This window comes from Apis mellifera, linkage group LG8 (assembly GCF_003254395.2).
Source record: "Apis mellifera strain DH4 linkage group LG8, Amel_HAv3.1, whole genome shotgun sequence".
NCBI classification, from domain to species: domain Eukaryota; kingdom Metazoa; phylum Arthropoda; class Insecta; order Hymenoptera; family Apidae; genus Apis; species Apis mellifera.
This window is the reverse complement of record NC_037645.1, coordinates 5,882,209-5,900,792: the sequence shown is the minus strand read 5'-3', so window position 1 is coordinate 5,900,792 and position 18,584 is coordinate 5,882,209. Positions and strand designations below refer to the sequence as shown.

The 18,584-nt window shown below is 33.0% G+C and overlaps 4 protein-coding genes across 17 annotated transcripts in view; 2 read left to right on the top strand and 2 right to left on the bottom strand.

Moving 5' to 3' along the window:
* The window catches only part of LOC408963 (pleckstrin homology domain-containing family G member 5), an 85,366-nt gene extending 74,804 nt beyond the window's left edge, over positions 1–10,562 (top strand). For 2 of the 12 annotated variants that reach the window (XR_001703915.2, XR_001703925.2), the window contains 13 exons: positions 3,421–3,500; positions 5,113–5,383; positions 5,892–6,034; positions 6,120–6,431; positions 6,504–6,653; positions 6,715–6,975; positions 7,076–7,327; positions 7,426–7,637; positions 7,712–7,900; positions 8,012–8,241; positions 8,688–8,914; positions 9,292–9,584; positions 9,698–10,562. Coding sequence is in view for 1 of the 12 variants with exons in the window: in XM_016913538.2 (XP_016769027.1) it covers positions 3,421–3,500; positions 5,113–5,383; positions 5,892–6,034; positions 6,120–6,431; positions 6,504–6,653; positions 6,715–6,975; positions 7,076–7,327; positions 7,426–7,637; positions 7,730–7,900; positions 8,033–8,291 (2,111 nt within the window). In the remaining 11 variants the exon portion in view is untranslated. Of the gene's footprint in view, positions 1–3,420; positions 3,501–5,112; positions 5,384–5,891; positions 6,035–6,119; positions 6,432–6,503; positions 6,654–6,714; positions 6,976–7,075; positions 7,328–7,425; positions 7,638–7,711; positions 7,901–8,011; positions 8,635–8,687; positions 8,915–9,291; positions 9,585–9,697 lie in introns of those variants that run through there. The other 10 variants (XR_001703916.2, XR_001703917.2, XR_001703919.2 and 7 more) reach the window with 10 other exon arrangements.
* On the bottom strand, positions 5,513–14,818 carry LOC411262 (leucine-zipper-like transcriptional regulator 1). 3 transcript variants are annotated; one of them, XR_003305173.1, is made up of 10 exons: positions 14,225–14,818; positions 13,486–13,794; positions 13,276–13,390; positions 13,049–13,215; positions 12,427–12,988; positions 11,906–12,359; positions 11,649–11,827; positions 11,298–11,582; positions 11,027–11,209; positions 5,513–5,819 (listed from the first exon to the last, which is right to left on the bottom strand). XR_003305173.1 is itself a non-coding variant. In XM_016913540.2 (9 exons), exons 1-9 carry the CDS (start codon positions 14,329–14,331, stop codon positions 11,090–11,092), a joined length of 2,298 nt encoding a protein of 765 aa, XP_016769029.1. In that variant the 5' UTR covers positions 14,332–14,818; the 3' UTR covers positions 10,693–11,089. The 3 variants fall into 3 exon arrangements, 1 of the variants encoding a protein (XP_016769029.1); XR_003305174.1 differs by lacking the exon at positions 13,486–13,794; XM_016913540.2 differs by lacking the exon at positions 5,513–5,819 and having other exon boundaries at positions 10,693–11,209.
* A 450-nt stretch (positions 14,819–15,268) lies between these two features.
* LOC726027 (ADP-ribosylation factor-like protein 1) lies at positions 15,269–16,719 on the top strand. Its single transcript, XM_001121803.5, has 4 exons — positions 15,269–15,687; positions 15,815–16,001; positions 16,072–16,253; positions 16,330–16,719. The coding sequence occupies exons 1-4, from the start codon at positions 15,550–15,552 to the stop codon at positions 16,552–16,554; spliced, it is 732 nt and encodes a 243-aa protein (XP_001121803.1). The 5' UTR covers positions 15,269–15,549; the 3' UTR covers positions 16,555–16,719.
* A 146-nt stretch (positions 16,720–16,865) lies between these two features.
* LOC552214 (nucleolar protein 16) lies at positions 16,866–17,994 on the bottom strand. The gene is made up of 3 exons (XM_624591.6): positions 17,808–17,994; positions 17,405–17,732; positions 16,866–17,315 (listed from the first exon to the last, which is right to left on the bottom strand). Exons 1-3 carry the CDS (start codon positions 17,906–17,908, stop codon positions 17,193–17,195), a joined length of 552 nt encoding a protein of 183 aa, XP_624594.1. The 5' UTR covers positions 17,909–17,994; the 3' UTR covers positions 16,866–17,192.
* Between the last annotated feature and the right edge of the window lie 590 nt (positions 17,995–18,584).

The following is an 18,584-nucleotide window of genomic DNA, read 5'->3' as shown; positions in this document are numbered from 1 at the left end:
AACGTCATTCGAGTCGCCAACCAATCCCTTAAAGTTATCGCGAAAGTTCACTCGTTAAGAGAGCCATTTGCATTCTCGGTTGCTCGGCTTAAAGGTAAGATCGAAACGGGGCCGAGTGTAATTCACTCGAGTGGAAGTGATAACGGATAGGATCGTGATTTCGGTGGGCGAAACTAATTGACATTCGGCCGCGTGCACGCGACGAATCTTCCTCCTCCTTCACCTCCTCTCTCTCGAATTGATAAAGTTAAACGGAGGCCATAAGAATCGAGCCGGCCATCGATGTGATGAACACGCGATCGTAATTGCGATGTTAATAGCAACGTTGTCAACTAACGTTGTAAACTGGCGCGTATGAATCGATGATCGATGAGGGGACGGATGGATAGAAAGAAAGGAAATTGAATTCGATGCGAAACGGATGCAAAGTGGACGTGTGTGTGGGGCGACATCTTTTGATCGATGCGAAAGAAGAGAGGAGGAGGGAAGAAGAGAGAAAAAAAAAATGGCATAGATGCACGTACGACGAGTGATAAATGTATACACAAGCGACGATAAATGGATCCGCGTCGAAGGCGAAACTTTGACTCGCTCTGTCCGTGCATAATCGGGTCATACTACTTAAAGCTAGAGATAAAATCGGGTTTGAACTACTACTAGAGAGCGGCGTGTTTGACTTTGTATCTGGCCACGTATAAATGAATTCTACTTAACTTTCCTGATGAAATTTATAGAATTTTATTACATATCCGTGAAATTATTCGTTTCGATATCCATCCGCGTATAATTAAAGTGAATTATGAAATATCATCGAAATGAATACGATAGTATTCTTTTTTCTTTAATTGAAAACGACAAAATGATTTAAAGGAAAACGAATGAAAAAGTGTATAAAACTGTTTTATCGACGTTCCTCATTCGCGCAATTAGAAAATGGTGATAGAAAGATAGCAACGATGACGAGAATTATTTATCTATCGAGCTTCTCCGCCGATTTGACGTAGAGAAATCGATCTCGAAAAAATCTCGCGATTTTTATCGCGTGAAACACGGTATTCCATCTAGACGTGGTACACATCTAACGATTAAACAAAAAGGGTGAAACGGGACGCGGTGAGCGCGTATGGGCGCGTATCACGCGATGGAACCGTGGAGCTTTTATAGGATCGTGAAGGAGGGAAGGACGCATAGGTGCTATAATTCCTTAATTTACCTATCCTTGAGAGCGCTAAAAAGGAATTCGCAAGGACAAAGGAAGCCGGTTAATAGACCCTCGTTTCTCATATACTACTTCCCGAGAAAACCTACTTACCTACTACCCTCCGAAGCCGAGAATATCGAATATCGAAAAAGTAAACGGATGCTCCCGTTACGATACAATAAGGCGCGTTTAACTCGATTAATCGTTAACCAAGATACAAAATAATAAAAGATAGTGCACGTAATGCGATTTTACAATTATCGAAGGGAAAATTCGATGAAAATTTTCTTTTATAATTCGAGAGGGTTTCTTTTTTTTTTCTTTTTTCGAACCGCGTTTGATTCGATGGAGAGAAAAAGAAGAGTATATATAAGTTTTCATCCCATGGACAAAGTAACAATAAGGGATAATGAAATGAAATGGAAAAGGGAATGGAAACGTATAAAGTAAACTTCATAACCTACGTGGAACACGTTGGTGGAAACATGGCTCAAATAATTTTATCTGAGAAGAGGGGGTTTGTTGTCTCGGAACAAGAAAACCTGAAAATCGTAATTTTCCTCGTCGTTTCTCGCGTCGAAGCAATTTCGATAAGCGGTTCGGATAGCTATAACACTCGTCGAAAACCACCGATGAAATATCTTGTTTAAATTCGAATTCCTTGCTCGAGCAATATTCGATCATAATTCATATTTCATTGCGGTTATTTAAGTTTTAGACGAGCTCTCTTTACTGATAAATTTTATTCGAAATTTTTTTCCGCATTTAAATATTCCTCCGTTTAAATATATATAATTATTATTTAAATGCGAAAAATGTAGAAAAATATTTCGAATAAATATCGTGTAATATTAAAAACATTTATATATATAATTGTATAATATTTAAAAGTTTAAATATGACAAGTTTCAACAAGATCATCAAGACGATCTTTTTTTTTTATCTTTTTTAATATTTAAGAAAACGTGAGTGCCCAAGATCCAGAAGATAATCTTGCGAAACATAAAATTCTTTAAAAGAATATAAGCTCCTCAGATTTTTAATTACAACTTTATAACTCTATAATCTTGAAAAATATGATCTCTCTCTTTTCCATATTGCATATTATTTGAGATTAGAACAAAGATATTCCGCAATGGTCCAATTTATGACTATCTAGAGAAAAGAAAAAATTGAAATTTTCTTATCAAGGCTAACAAAAAAAAAAAAAAAAAATTATACGAATTATTTTTAGAATTTTGCGTGTGTGAAGAGTGGAACAGGATGTGACCTTGAGCGTTAAAGCCTCCTACCCCGAAAGAAATTATCCGGACTATGACGTAAACACGATTTTAATGCGTGAACAAAGGCGCACGCAATTATTTACCACGGATTTAGATGGATATCACGCTTGATAGTTATTCTTTTTTCGCACGTTGCGCCGAAACATCGCCCCCGTTCCACACAAGAACCCTGTCTAAAGAGAGGGTAAAACGTGCGATCAGATACAGGGTGGAGCTTAGTGGAGCGAGTGGAAAACGTCCATCATTGTTCGACCTCACCCCATGCGAGAATTGTGTTTCACGAACATCGATAACGCGATGTCTGTGAAATGAGCTTTTTCGTTGTCATAAACTGTAATTCCTGAAAAATTCCAAATTTATATACGTAAAATATATTATATTATAAAACGAATGTATCGATCAGAAATAATCAGTCGCATTAATCGTTTTTGCAGATGAATATGAAATATTCTTTTTTTGTAATTTGATCGAATTTGATCGACTCGTGTCACTTGTTAAATCTCTTTCTTCTTCAGTTTGAATCGATATCGATTGAGGGAGAAAAAAAATTTGCTACGGATCGTCGAACACAGTTATCCAACAGGATTTTCGATAGAAAAAAATAAAAAGTAATTAAATCTAAATAACGTTCTTTTTTTTAAAAATCATTTTGAAAGAATTGGAAGATCAATAAAATTCTTATCGATTCAAAGAAATCCAATCTAATATTTTTATTTGTCGTTCGATCGTTATTTTTTTTTCCTACTTACCAGAAATCTTTTTCAACAAAGTTTAAAGAACGATTCACCTTCCCCCTTTTTCGAATCGATCGTACGACGCCGGAAACGCATGGTGACAAACGGCTGTGTGAAAGGAAGCTACAAGCTTCCCCTTTAGGGAAACTTTACGCGTTCGAAAGTGGATTGGAAACAACTGACTGCCCGTTTTCTGTTCCAGTTAAGGACAACGAAAAATCGAACTCGAGATCGTCGAGCCAGAGAAGCAACCAGAGCGCCTCCTTGAGAAAGCCGAGCGGGGTAAGAATCCCCTATATCCATCTTCGTAACCGAATGGAAAACTGGGCGCCGTTTAATCCCTGTAATGGAACCTTGAACACTTTCCCCGTCCCAGAAGCAACACCGAGGACACAGTCGATAACTCGAAGAACCTCTTCCCTTCCCCCTTCCAATTCCCTCGAGACGAATCCAACCCTCCTCCATCTTCTATCCTCTCCTCTATCCTTATCCAACCGTCGTTGCTCGTTCCGTTTCAATTGCCACGGATTTTTTAATTAGCGAGGATGACGTTTCTAAAAATGATTCAAACGAATCGTCTCCTGTAATCTCTCTATCCAGAGCATGTTCGAATATCGAAGCGAGATTGCTCATTGTACGACCATATATATATATAAGCTTCTTTCTTTCGATCATCTTCGATCGTAGGTAACTATATAGTTTTTTAATAATCTCGGACAATGCGGCGACATCGTTGGATTTTTTTCTTCTTTTTTTTTGAACCTTGACCCGCTCCTCGGGGAACGATCCTCGATCGAGCCTCGATGTCTATAAAGAAGGCCGACGGTAGTCGATAGTCGACGCTAATCCTTCTATTACGAAGCGGGGTTGTAACGAGGTGAGAAGGTCGGCCGATTGCCTCATCAATTTTCGACGCGGGTAATATCGAGCTTTGTCTATATCTTGTATTAGGGATATATATATATATCCCATATATATATATATATATATATATATATATATATATATATATATGAAGCGTTTGACAGCGATACTGAATTCGACTAATGAGGTCTTCTCGTTGATTTAGCGATGGAATCGTTTTACCGCGATACAATAACGATTTCGAGATACGTTTGTCGTTTCTTCGTTAATAATAAAAAATGTTATATCTTATATCTTGACTTTGGGACGAGATAATTAATATTTACAAGAGAATTTGAATTTATTTTTAATTAATGGTTAATAATCTGAATTGAGCTTGTCTTTTATTATCTCTCATTGGCATAGATGAGAAATTGGCCTTGGCTGACATAGAGGATAATATATATTACATGTAACATTTAATTTATAAGTAACTTTGAGCCGTGCGTTATAACCCTCCCTGGTCATTAATTAACTCCCAGATGATACGTATATGTCGATCTTCCAATTACTTCAATCATGTATTGGAACTTCTCAATCAAATATTTAATCATGGTAGGGAGCATGGATTATTGACACGTATATGCATTTCCTATTAGATTTCCCTTAATATCTAATTTCCTTTGAAGAATTAAAAATATCCCTCTACATCTATAAAACATTTTTTTCATCCATAATAATTTCAAATAGCTGTTCCACCTCCTAATATAATTTTATATAAAATCAGCGAACCAGCTTCGTATTATAAATTGTTACAACTTGCTTAAAGAAAGATCATTCCTTCCATTTAACAAACGTAATTCTGGAAATTAAACCGTTCATCGAAGGTTCATCATTAACTTTGATTAATCCATCAATGCCGGTGACAAACAGTCTTCTCACTCGGTCATCACGAATCCATTAACGAGTGTTCGAGTTCGAGTAACCTCGAACCGCTATTCGCAGCCAAGTTTTTCATTTCATTATCAGAGAAAAACGTAATAATTCGCAGAATTATCGGAACCGCAGCGGTCGTTTCTTCAGCGTCTCGACGGAAGACTCGAGCGTCGACTCCGAGGTCGGGAGCAGCACCACGCTCACATCTGGTCGGAGCTCCGTTGGGGCTGCGGGGCTCAAACCTAGTAAACAGCGGTGGAGCGGCTTCTTCACCAACACGAAGGGCACAAAAATCGATCTGCTCACCTCTTTGCTGGACGATTACAACAAACACGGGGTACCCAAGGATACACAATTGTCGTACGAGCTCGCCTTTAACGAGGATGGTAAGAAAACTTTCGTAAAAGAAAGATAATTAGTTTATCTCGTCGATTTCAATGTTCTCGAAAATTAAGTGTTCGAGAATATTATTTTAATTATCTTAATTTTTAGTTGGCAATCAATGATTCGAGATCTCGTCTGCGGAAATCTTTAAGATTTAATTAAAAAAATGAGATAGATATATACATTGTGTATATATTCTGTACAAACTTATACTCTTATCCAATAAATTATCTTACACGTTTAATATACATATTTATAACACTGGGGATGGATGGATGGGTGTTTTTTTCCTTTTTCTTTTTATACATTCTCGACAAAATATACACATGAGAAAAATATTTTACAATCTCCCCTGTGACTAACATTTCACGTGTCGTTTGTGAAATTCTGATTTTGAACGGACGATGTCACTTGCTCGTATTCTCGGAAAGTTCCAGGCTGAAAAGATACAAAATTAATCCATTATACTTTTGTGTAATTAATTCCTTTTTCGTTTTTTTTCAATTTTAGCCTTGTACTTAGAACAAGATTGGCGCGACATCGTTCAAAACTCGGATCAATTATCGGAGAAGCAACAGCAACAACAGACTGCTTTATGGGAACTGGCTCAAACGGAAGTGGCTTATATCAAGACTTTAAAGGTTGTGACAGACGTAAGTATCTTTTTCTTTTTTTATATAAAGATATTTTTCATATATTTTATATCAAATTATTCTACAACGTTTATTAATACTTTAGCTGTTTATGGCGTGCCTGTGCAGCCTGCAGGCCTCGAATATCCTGAACGAGGTCGACAGGACGAAGCTATTCAGTAACATCCCCGAGATCTACGCCGCGAATCGCTACTTCTGGACCGAGTACGTCCTGGCCATGATAAATACGTCGAGGACCACTGGGCAACCGCTCGAGCCAGGCCACCTTCTGCAAGGTTTCGAGACGTTCGAGCAAACCTTCGCACCCTACACCAGATATTGCGCGGAGCAAAGCAAATGTCAGCAATACTGCAGAGACCGTCTCAACGATAATCAATTATTTACGGTCTATCTGGTGGTGAGAATTTTTTTTAAAAATTAAACGTTTTCTTTTCTCTTCCTTTCTTTCATTCTTTTTTCCTCTTCTCAGTGGTGCGAGACTCAGAAGGATTGCAATCGATTGAAACTGCTCGACATACTGGTGAAACCTATGCAGAGGTTGACGAAGTACTCTCTGCTCTTGAAGGCTGTTCACAAGAACACGGAGAACGAGGAGCAACGAGCAGAATTGACTCACATGGTAAACGAGATCACAAATATCCCAAACACTATTGTTATCTTTACTTTACAAACTGTTACAGATCAAATCTGTGGACGACTTCGTGGCGTCTGTGAATGCAGCGTTGAAGAGGAACGAGGAGACAGCGCGGTTGGCCAGCGCCGCATCTCGAATAGAAAGTTACGACGTGGTCGAGTCGAGGGACGAAGAATTGGAGAAACTGATTAAAATTCACAGCACGTTTGACATTACCACGGTTCCGATACCGGGTTGCCCGAAAGACACCCTTAGAGTGCTTCTTCGCGAGGGAGATTTAAAATTAAGAGATGCCGTTAGCAGCAAGGTAATAATAATAATAAATAATAAATAATATAGTTTCAAAATAAAAATTTGACAAAATCAAAGAAAACAATCGAAACTTTCCCTCTGTTTGTACAACGCAGATGGAAGTACACATACTGTTGCTGACAGACATGCTATTGATCTGCAAACCGTCGACCAAGAAAACTTCGTCCAGTGGGCTGACTGGCACCGTTGGGGGCGGTTTGAAGATTATAAGACAACCGTACGTAATCGATCGTATCCGAATACACGAGCTGAAGGAGCCAACCAGTTTAGGCTTGGTTTATCTGAACGAGTATGGGGCGGCATCAGCTGCTCTGGTTCTCAGCGCCGGAGAATCGAAATTGGCCAAGGTATACATACACTTTGTCCGTGAAACTTATACTTAGAAACTCTTTTCCTTTCACATCCATATATATATATATATATATATACATTCAACTTTTCACAGTCTTGGATGGAATCGATCAGGAAAGCTCAACAACAATTCGCGTTAATGAAAGTGCCACCGCTTGGCAACACGATGAACTTGACCACTGTCAACAGACAACACAGCAGTTTCCTGGGTGATGAGTACGAGGCAGAGGAATGCGAGGGTATCCCAAAGACGCCTCGAGGGAGTAGCCGGGCGTCGAGGGTGAGCAGCCTCGCCCACAGTCACAGGTAACGGGCTGAATGAAAATAACGGATGGAAAAATAAGTCTAGGAATATGAAAGGCTTGCACAAGCACTGATAGCCATGAAACCGCTTCCAGTGGGAGTATAGAGATGGAAGGCGTTTCGCCTGGAAGCAGCACCTTCCTCCCTAGTTACAATCCAAGCAGAAATATCAGCGTGGAAACGAGCGAACCACCTCGAGCCTCGAGCGTATCGTCGGAAGAAGGTGGCGACAGTTCCGGTCACAATCATAGACCGTTGCAAATAAGGTAAACGTAAGAGCGAAACGAGCAGCGAATGTTTTTTTTAACAAGTTTAACGCAAATAAGTGTTCATTATATTATGCATTTCTGACCAACGTTTTTCAACCGTTATTTTAGTCCTAACAAATTTGATAATAGACGATACCCGCTGAGTAAGTCACCGACGCCTAACACGTTGAGTGTCCAAGTGCCGGCGTACTCTAGCTTGGGCCAATCGCTGCCAAACTTGACCCTAGCCACTTCGCCACAAACTTCAACCGTGTCTCCGACACCGCCAAACTCGCTTCTAATCGTACCCCAAATAACAAAAAGCAAGGACACTTTGCTTTCACCAGGGCACCGAGGTAGCAATTACCCACGCGGGACTATATCTCTTTCCACCCTTTTTATCCCTTAGAAGATTTACTCTGCGTATACCAAAAGAAACACCGGCGAGCCTGTGTTTCTAGCACTGTGCATGCTTAAACTAGAAATTTAGACAATTAGGAGAATATAGAATGATTTAAGATTCAAGGGATCAAACAAAAAAATAATCGGTGTAACAATTTATTTATTTTCCCCCATTGCACTGAAATCCAACTTTTTAGAGATAGTCTAGATCCTATTCCTTCTTTTATGCTTCTCCTGTGTTCCTGTTATTATATACCAATGAAAGTTAGCGATACAAAGTAATAAATAATAAAATACTCACTCTGCTTGATATTAGCACCAAGAGAAAAAAAAAAAAAGAAAGAAAGAAACGATCGAAATAATCTTAATTACGTTAGGGTGCTAATCGAAAAAATACCATTAGGTATCTCCTATCCACCACCGTCACCCCCGAGAGGGGCGCTTAGAAGAGCGTTCGCGATTCCTCAATCACGAAATCCACCTCTCGTTAAAACGAGACACATAAGCACGTCTGTGACACAAACGGTTCAACCTGCGATGAATCTAGACGCGGATGCCATTGAAGAGAGGCGAAGAAGGTTGGAACCTTCGCACAGGATGCCATCGACCAGCAGCATCGCGGAGGAAAAGGTTTTATTTAAAATTATGATTTAATTTCTAAAAATTTGAAATTGATCTTGTCCATATTATATTCCTTCACAAGGTGTCTTATTATGGAAGATTATTCAAATAAGCATGAAGAAAAGATTAAATAAAATTATTCTTAATGATGATATTTTTTTTGAGACACGCTATATATATATATAATGAAATACAGTTTGTTAAAAATCAATATGATATCCATCAAGCAGATGTGCAAATTCTTTTTTTTCTTTAATCTTACATAGAGCAAAGAAAGTCCAAATTTAAAAAGAAGATCATAAAACACCTTGTGTTTTCTATGCATGGATATTTTGAATGTCTATATATAAAATAGGGAATTTGGAAATATGTCTATTCTTTTTTAGAAATGACTAGAATTGGGATACAAAAGTAACCTATTAAGAAGATAAGATTGATTGCTATGGATCATCTTACATTTGATGAGGGAGTACACAGTTGGATGATACGTCATGTTTAGAAATAAAATGCTTGCTTTCTGTTGTCTGTATGCAAGTGCTGCACACACTTTCATGCAGGAGCAGAAAGATGATTCGAAACGATCGAGAAGGGATTCAAATTGAATTAAAAAAAAAAAAAAAAAAAAAAAAGTTTGCGTACTCCTTATGCCTACAATATGAATCGAGCAATTTTACAATCGGTGAGTAGAAATTTATTCTATCTAGTAAGTTTTGAAAAGAAAAGAAAAAAAAGAAAAAGAAAAAAAAAACGTAGATGTACGATTCTATCTTACTGTACAAGAATCTGTTTCAGATTGGGGCCATTCGAAATCAACGTGAAGTTTGTTATTACGATCGTATCATTGTAATTTGATTCTAGCGGTGTAACTTTTAGATCTCATTTTGTAATTAATTCGTCGGGTTGTGACGATCACGTTTCAATATTACTCTAATTCATTCAGAATCCTAAGCGACGAAAACAGAAAAAAGAAAAAGGCCTACCTAGTGTAATTAATATTAACGACTATTTATCGTGATTTAAGTTTAGATGATTATAATAGTTGGAAATAAGACGCCTTTAGAGCAACAATTTTAAAATAAACGAGTTCGAGTTTCGTGATTTAACGATAATAAAAGCAGGTACGGATATTTAGAAATGAGAACACACACATACACACATACACACACACGCGTAGAAAAGTATTACATTTCATGTAGAAGAAGAAGAAGAAGAAAAAAGAAAAAAAAAAAAAGAAACCAAAAGAAAATGAAAAATTACGTTATATCCCTCGTATAAGCTTTGATAAACACACTAAATGTGGAAAGTTCTCGAAAAGCGAGTGAAAAGAGAGTGAAAGATAAATTTTCTTTAGGTACAAATTAAATTTCACGATATTTTGTTCAAGAGACTGAACTAACGATTGTCGGAATGTCGACGAACGTCAACCTAACTAGAGACAACAATATGTAAAGAGAAAAGAAGAGCAATGATTTTATACGAGCTCCTTTGCGTAAGGTTTCTTTCAATCCCCCCCTCCCCCCCTTCCAAAATTTGCGCTTGTATTAAGCTTCAAGTGTTAAAATTATCATAAAAAAAAAAAAAAAAAAGAAATTATCGATTGTGCGTGTATGTACGATCATTCATAATCAAGGTCAAAATATAGTACATAATTTATTAATTACGTGTCTCGTTTAATATCCAATTGAACCACTTATTTCTAAACCTAATATTTCTAAAATCTTTTTAATGGATAATATAGATATATCCCAACAATTGGAAATTAAAATATATAATTTTTTTCTCTTTAGTTTTTTTTTCTTTTTACTAATTTTTTATTTTTTATTTTTTTTTTATTTTTTATTCGAACAAGGCAAATATTACACGAGTAATATTAAGCGATCCAATAAATATTTTTTATTTATTCTTTTTTACAAGAGATTTTCAATAAATCATATTTTATGTACAAATAAATTAAATATTCTATTCACAATTTTTAATTTTATATTCAGCTTTCATATTTTATTTACCTATTTACATACGCGCACGATATTTTAAGTTTTTCAGACACTCATCTACTATATACCCATAACCCAAAAGATAAAAGATGTTGAATGTTGTTAGAATACTGTATTGCACACTTACTTGAAAGCTCGAGGGCGAAGGCAAATCCCAACTACGGGGACGACGATGCGAGCCCGAGATCCGTCAGCAATCATTCGCCATGTCTTGGCATGTTCGAGCTTCACTACGTTCATCGGCCAATGCTTCCAAAATATCCAGTAAAAGTTCGCGACTTAATTGCTTTAACTTCGGTAACCTTGCAACCTATGATGAAATAAAATTATGTTTATGATAAAAAAAAGAAATTGTTTATTTCATAAAATAAAAAAAGAAATTAATGAAATACATGAACCTTTGTAAAGTGATGCACGATAAGATTTAATGCATATTTTTTCATATCAACAGCTTGCATTCTATCCGCAGCTTCCAAAATTTGTATAACATTTTCAAAAGTAACATTCATTTCGAGATTTTGTTTGCAAAATGCTTGCAATCGATTATTTGTAAAACCATAAAAAACTGGTGCGGTAAATAAATACAAAGAGTCTTCAGGTGGCATCGAAACATCTGCATAATAAATGTACCTCAATAAAGAATCAAATGATTCAGAAGATGGGATCATTTCACCGATTTGTATCTGTAATAGAAGCACACATTTTGTTAACATGTATTTAATTGTCAAATAAAAAAATTAATAACTTACATTCACAGTATTATTTTCTGGCATAAAAGAACGGAACATTCCCTCGAAATAGCTACATCGTGCCGCAAGAACAGCTTTATGAGCTGGAATTGGCACACCGTCTAACATGAGCGTTATATCACAAAATTCTCTGCCAACACTTTTAAGAAATGCTTCCATATCCTGTTCTAAAGTCGTCCCTAAAACAAAAAAAAAAAAAAAATCAATAAAACTCCAAATAACATTATTATTTTACAAACAATTTTGAAAAATCGTACCTGCATTAAGATCAAATTGTCTAGGAAATGCACCTTTTTGAGGCATTTGTCTTTTCCTAATAATTTCCACCATTAAAGGTTGATCCAAAGTCTCAAATTCTTTACTCATTACAATTTGATTATAATTATTTTCTTTCACGATAAAATTCAAACAAAACTCTTTTATGAAATAAAGTTTTAAATGAGCAGCATTACGCAATGCTTCCAAAACATTAGCACGACTTATAGTTGCTTTTAGATACTGGACACACAACTGTTCTAATCTTTTCATATTAAACTGTAAAGCTAAACGATAGACATCCATCATAAGAAGCACAATTCGATTGCTTAATGGATCTTCAGCAACACGACTACTCGATCCATCTTCGTTTTTTTTCGTTGGATCAATACGATCAGTGTAAATATAGTTTAGGACCATTTCAAATGCTTCTGGCACAGCATCTTTCAGTCTTACCTATGATATAGTAACAATATATCAAAGTATTGATACCCAATATTGGGTATCAAATAAATATATTTACCTCTAACAATGGCATATCTTTAATCGGTATATCGACAGTTCCAAATACTTCTTCCATATGTTTATCTCGTTTTTCTCGAGCGTGTCTAATACGAGTCCTAAGAAATTGCGAACGAGCTGCTACCATAGCTATGTGAGCAGGTATTTTTGTTTCCGTATCTCCTACTATAAATTCTACATCACAGAAAAGACGTCCGCTTAACAATCTTCCAAAATCATCATGCAAAGTACATTTTGGATACGACGAAAATTGAAATCGATATGTCTCTCCAGATCGTACATTATTGTCAACTGTTCCACCAAAAATAAACATCGCTTCTCCAATTACTGCTGCCGCGTGAAACAGACGACCAGATGGAACCTGACTATCAGCAGATGGCAAAATAATATTCCATGTTTGTGTATCAAGATCATAACAATGAAGATCATTTGGTAGTGTAGAATCAGCTGCTCCACCAAATACATAAAGATATCTATCAAAGCTGACCATAGTATGACCATATCGTCGTGCTGGCGGAGGTGGTGCACCACGAAGTATATGTTCCGTTGAAATTCGCGTCCATCTGATGATTCATATTTAATTGAATACAATATAATTTTAAGATATGAAATTATAAACTTACCGTTTTTCTCGAAAGTGAAATTGAAAGAGACTATTTGTAATTTTAGCTCCACTTTGGCCGCTAAATACAAACATAGATTCACGTGCTACAGCAACAGGAAAATTGCAACATGTTGGTGGACAGTCACCAGATTGATCAACTTCTTCCCATACTCTTAATTCTCCAGGCTAAAAACAATAACAAAATAATAATTTATCATTCATATTAAATATAATATATTAACTTACTAATAACGATATGGTCCACATATCATTCAATCTTGCATTGCCATCATAGCCAGCAAATATCCATAATTTATTATCATACACAGCAGCTCCATGTGCAGATCTAGCTACAGGTGTTCTATAAAGGAATATATATTTTTATAACTATATAATTAATAATTTCAAATGATAATAAAAAACAAAAATATGATAAATAAGATAAATAAGACATACTTCCCAATAAATTTCCATTCTGTCCATTGACCAGTTTGGAATCGGTACTCAAATAAATCATTTTTATTGGTGAGATTTGAATTGGAATGTATATCACCAGTATAACCACCAAATACAAACATAGAAGAATCATGCACAACTGCAGAATGATGATATCTTGGGGCAGGAGGTGCTCCTGTTGCAAATGCACGTCCCCAAGATTTTTCTTTCACATCAAATCTCAACAAATCATTTAACATTCTTTTACCATTATCACCACCAAACACATAGATTGCATCTTTATAGGCTACAACAGTATGTTTGCTACGCCTGTGTATAATACAATATAGTGAACTTTTGAAATAATGTATTTACATTATTCTTTTTAACATGACATATAATTTAAGGAAATAAAATGCAATAAAAAATGAATTTAATCAATCATAGTTAAAATTTCTATTATAACTTAACTTAAATAAGAATTATATTGGTAATAATTAAAAACTCTATAAATTACTTATTATTATTTATTTACAATTAGCAATTACAAGTATCTTTAAAACAAAGTTAGAAAGTAAATAAATAGATTCAAAAATGCTGGATTTAATTGAAACACTGATGCACAGTTAATGGAATTGAAATGCTGTAACAAAATTATTGTTTGAACATTGTAAAAGATATTAAGGAAGGTCCAAAATAATTTACAAAAATTGAAAATAATAATTCGTATAGTTAAGATTAAATTAATTTAATTTATTACCTAGCACCAACGAATTCGTCGCATTCTGGCATACGTTGCCAACGATGAACAGTTTCAAAGGGACCAAAATCAAGAGTTAAACACTCTGCAGTCGAAACGTTATCCATTTTTTTTATTACTTTTAATAATAGAATCACTTTAAAAGATTCATATTTAACCTATATATTATTATTAACTTAACCATTCTTCATTCTTTATTCAATTTTGAAAAAAGAAATTTACATACACTTTCAGAAACGAGACTTAATAATATTCTATCGAAATATCAATAATTTTATTTTTATTTTTACTTTTTATTCTATGTAAAAGTTAAATAAATCACCCGCTAATTAAAAAGAACTGTCAAAAACATGTGTTCGATTGATTGAATAGATTATCGAATATAATAGAATAAAGTTAAATTTATATATTATTTATTTTACGAACAATTAATGTAAACTGTTAATAATAGTATTTTTTGTAATTTTACTTTTTAATATATGTAATTATTGTATTTACGTATGTATAAAATATTAGATTCAAAAATCATCACAAGAAAATTGATTCTGTTCTCAACTCTTCTTATCAATAGTACCACAGACGAAACACAATATAGATCTAACATTTAATACATTTTTTTCTGCTATATTTCAAGAACACTAGAAACTTTTTATCATTGAATACCAAAAATTTATTTTTAAAAGCATTCAAAAATAGTATTGATATTCTATTTTTATCTTTGTATTTTTTCTAATATTTATTTTTCTTACCTTTTTCGCAGAAATAGCTTTAATATTTAATTCAAATTTTTTTTTTTTTGGTTAACCTATTCAAAAATTTAAACGAAATTATTATATATATATATATTATAATTATATTCTAATAAAAATTTAACAACGATATGAAACTTTTTGGAATAATTTATTAATACTTTACTTTTTTCAATATATGTATGCGTCACGTTATTATTCATTTATTATTTCGTATAATAAAACTTTGATTTTTTTTATGCAATCGGTATTTCAAAATATGAGACGCAAAAAACTCATAAAACGTTAATCTATTCTATATATCATCCATGGTAGTATCAAGTTGACAAACGGAGAGAGTTGGCGCTTTTGAAAAAGGATTTATTTTGTACCGTTAGAAATTCACACAAATGCAAATAATCTTATAAATGCGTTTCATAAGTCTTATAATTATCGCCCAACTCATTTAAACGATGAGAGGTAAATGTCATGCGGTAAAGTGACAATTCATAAGATAACGTGCCAACACGCGAAATTTAAGCCGAGAAAGTCGGCACTACTTTTCAGTCTTTCATTAAATAACAATATTCGCGAATAATGATACGAAATGTATTTCAAAACGGTCAAAAGATCTTTTGGATCGGATGTACATGCATTGGTACATACATCGCATATCGATATTGGAAAAAACGAGAACTTTTGGCAATAGACGAAGGTTTTGAAGAAGTGTCTAAGGTTAGAGTTCTGATTTGAAACCATTTTTGATCGGTCTAGAGTTGATTTAGTGATGTCGATTTGTTTGTTTATATTTATTTGTTGAAAGAAACCTCAGTAACAATTCTCATTGCATTTACTTTTATAGATTGATGATAGTCATGAAAAACGAGTGCTTCTATTAGGTTTATCCGGAGCTGGAAAAACGTCGATTATAAACCAAATATGTGTGGCAAACGGTGACGAAACTTCATATATTGTCCCTCCAAAACCCACAGAAGGTTCTTCTGTATATAGAATAAAAAATGGGGTTCTATTTTATAATGTTTGGGATAGTATGTAAATTTTATTTTATTTTACCAAAGATTATTTATAGTGTAATTGTTAAATATTATTTTATATTAGTTGGAGGTTCAGATGCCACTAGAAAATATTGGACTGCTTTCTTGCAAGACACAGATTTGTTATTATTTGTAGTAGATGCATCTGACATAAACAAATTATCTTCCGCTGCTTCTATTTTGAAACAGTTATTAAGTGATGCAAGAATGGATGATGTACCAATTTTAGTAGTTGCTAATAAACAGGTAAATGTTTTTAATAATACTTATTTAAAAATTCATTAAAATTCATTCTCTAATGTTTGTTAATATATAAAATTAGGATTGTCCCAGTGCTCTAAAGCCAGAAGAAGTTAAGAAAGCTTTAGATTTATTAAGTATTTCACCTCATAAGCATAAAGTAGAAATAATTGGATGCCAAACAAGACCTTTTCCTGAAATTCCAGAAACAACTGAATATACTTGGTATCATGCATCCGTTGATTCTGTTAGAAAAAAAATGTTTTATATGGCAAAAGATAGTGTATCTGCTCCTCTTTTTTGTTAAATACTTTATAAAAGAAAGAAAGGAATAGAAGAATAAGAAGTAAATAAGAAAATGACAATATGCCAATTTAGCATATTGTATACAATTTTTCAATGGATTAAAGTGATTACAGTTTGTGCACAAAATGAACCTTTTTAAAACAAATAATTCAAGCTTTAAAAAAAGAAATATAAATAAAAATATACAATTTTTAAGGTTTTTTCAGTATAATATATTTGCAATCATTTAATTTTTTATGAAGTCTCTTTTCAGCACATACACATATATTTATTTAATAAATTATTTATTTACTTTATCAAATCACAGTAAAAGTCTTTCATTTTTTTTATGTGAATTATGCATAAATCAAACTACATTAGTTTTTGTAATTGATACATAAAATAAAGATTTAGAGATTGCATTTAGAAACATAAATCTATTTTATTCATTTACAGTGAATAATATTACACATATTTATATAAATCTGTTGTAATAAGTATTAATTTTTCTTGTCTATTGTTTTTGTACTTACCTAAATAAGAATATTAATTAATTTATTAATTTTATACTTTGATACTTTATATACCAATTTGTATGAAAATTGAAATATATTTGTGTTAAATATACTAAGAAATTAATGAATTATATTATGAATTATGTTACGTATTTTTATTCTGAAGATACTCATTGTATTGCTCAGGGATACCTTTGAATATCTTAATTTTAGCACGTATTTGTTTCCAAGTTAATTGATTATAATTCTTTCTATCTAATGCCATAGCCTATATATGATTCATTTAGAAATAATTTATATAATAATTCATAATAAGAAAAATATTTGTCAAATAAATTACTATAATTAAAATATTACCTTATAATTTTCTCCATACTTATCCATCAAATAAGTAAGAAAATGAACTTGACTATTTGGTAACCTAAACATCCTTTTTCTTGGAGCTTTTGCTTCCGTTTCAAGTTCTTCTGCTACATGTATTTTTACTGATGTCATTTCAATATCTTCTTCATTCTGCAATTTATTTTCATCATTTTCCTCGACTTTCCATTTTGAAACTTTGTCAATAAGTTCTTTTTTTGTATTAGGTATTTTTAAAGTTTCATTTGGATCATATGCTAAACCCATTTGATTTAAATTAGTTCGTGTGGATTTAGTTATATCCCACGATTGTTTTATTTGAGCACTATAAATAATAAACTTCATTTTAATGTTTATACATATATTAATTAAAATAATACGATCACTTGGTTATACTTACCATGTTATCGTAGGTAATTTGTATAATTTATTTCGTAATCGCTTACGATTTACATTCATACGATATTTCTTTCTACGTTTCACCTTTCTAATTTTTGTCATTTTTATAATTTCAAACTAACACGTGCTTTTCAAAAAAGAAAGAATCGTTCATTCAAATGATTACTTATGCTACTTAATAATGTGAATATATATCCTACATGTTATACATTTAAAAATTGTCCCTAGTTAAATTTCTAGTGTAAAAAATAGAATATAATGGTATGATTGATATATTTACGAACTTCAAATTATTTTTAATTTAAGTTTATGAGAAATGTAATCCTAGGAAGAATTTTTCTGTTGAAATTAATATATTTTATATAGAATAGAGAATACATGAAATAATAAAAAGTAACGTATTAATTTATGTCATTAATCTTATGTCTTAAATTAATAGATATTATATTTCAATTTATTATACTTTAATTCACTTCTAAATAATTTATTTCGAATTTATCAATTCATAATTCTACAACCTTATTTAATATACAACATATTTCGACCATACTATAAAAATCATATCATATAATTAATATATTTATTAATAGTTATTTAAGTAATTATAAAATTTATATTTATGAATTGATATAAATGATAAATTATATATAATTTTAATATTAATATTTAATTAAATAAATATTATACTGAAAGTTTAAAGAATATTTGGAATTTTTAAAAATAAACATAACGGAATCGATAATTAAAATCGATTGTCTATTATTCATTGTATTAACTT

Excerpts from the sequence above, each read along its gene's own strand:
- LOC411262 (XM_016913540.2), bottom strand. The coding sequence starts at position 14,331 with ATGGATAACGTTTCGACTGCAGAGTGTTTAACTCTTGATTTTGGTCCC. Across the intron at positions 13,795-14,224 it reads GACGAATTCGTTGGTGCTAG|GCGTAGCAAACATACTGTTG; the intron begins GTAATAAATTAA and ends TATTATACACAG. Across the intron at positions 11,583-11,648 it reads CAGAAAATAATACTGTGAAT|ATACAAATCGGTGAAATGAT; the intron begins GTAAGTTATTAA and ends CTTCTATTACAG.
- LOC726027 (XM_001121803.5), top strand. The coding sequence starts at position 15,550 with ATGATACGAAATGTATTTCAAAACGGTCAAAAGATCTTTTGGATCGGA. Across the intron at positions 15,688-15,814 it reads GTTTTGAAGAAGTGTCTAAG|ATTGATGATAGTCATGAAAA; the intron begins GTTAGAGTTCTG and ends TTACTTTTATAG. Across the intron at positions 16,254-16,329 it reads TAGTAGTTGCTAATAAACAG|GATTGTCCCAGTGCTCTAAA; the intron begins GTAAATGTTTTT and ends ATATAAAATTAG.
- LOC552214 (XM_624591.6), bottom strand. The coding sequence starts at position 17,908 with ATGACAAAAATTAGAAAGGTGAAACGTAGAAAGAAATATCGTATGAAT. Across the intron at positions 17,733-17,807 it reads AAATTACCTACGATAACATG|TGCTCAAATAAAACAATCGT; the intron begins GTAAGTATAACC and ends TATTATTTATAG. Across the intron at positions 17,316-17,404 it reads AGTATGGAGAAAATTATAAG|GCTATGGCATTAGATAGAAA; the intron begins GTAATATTTTAA and ends AATCATATATAG.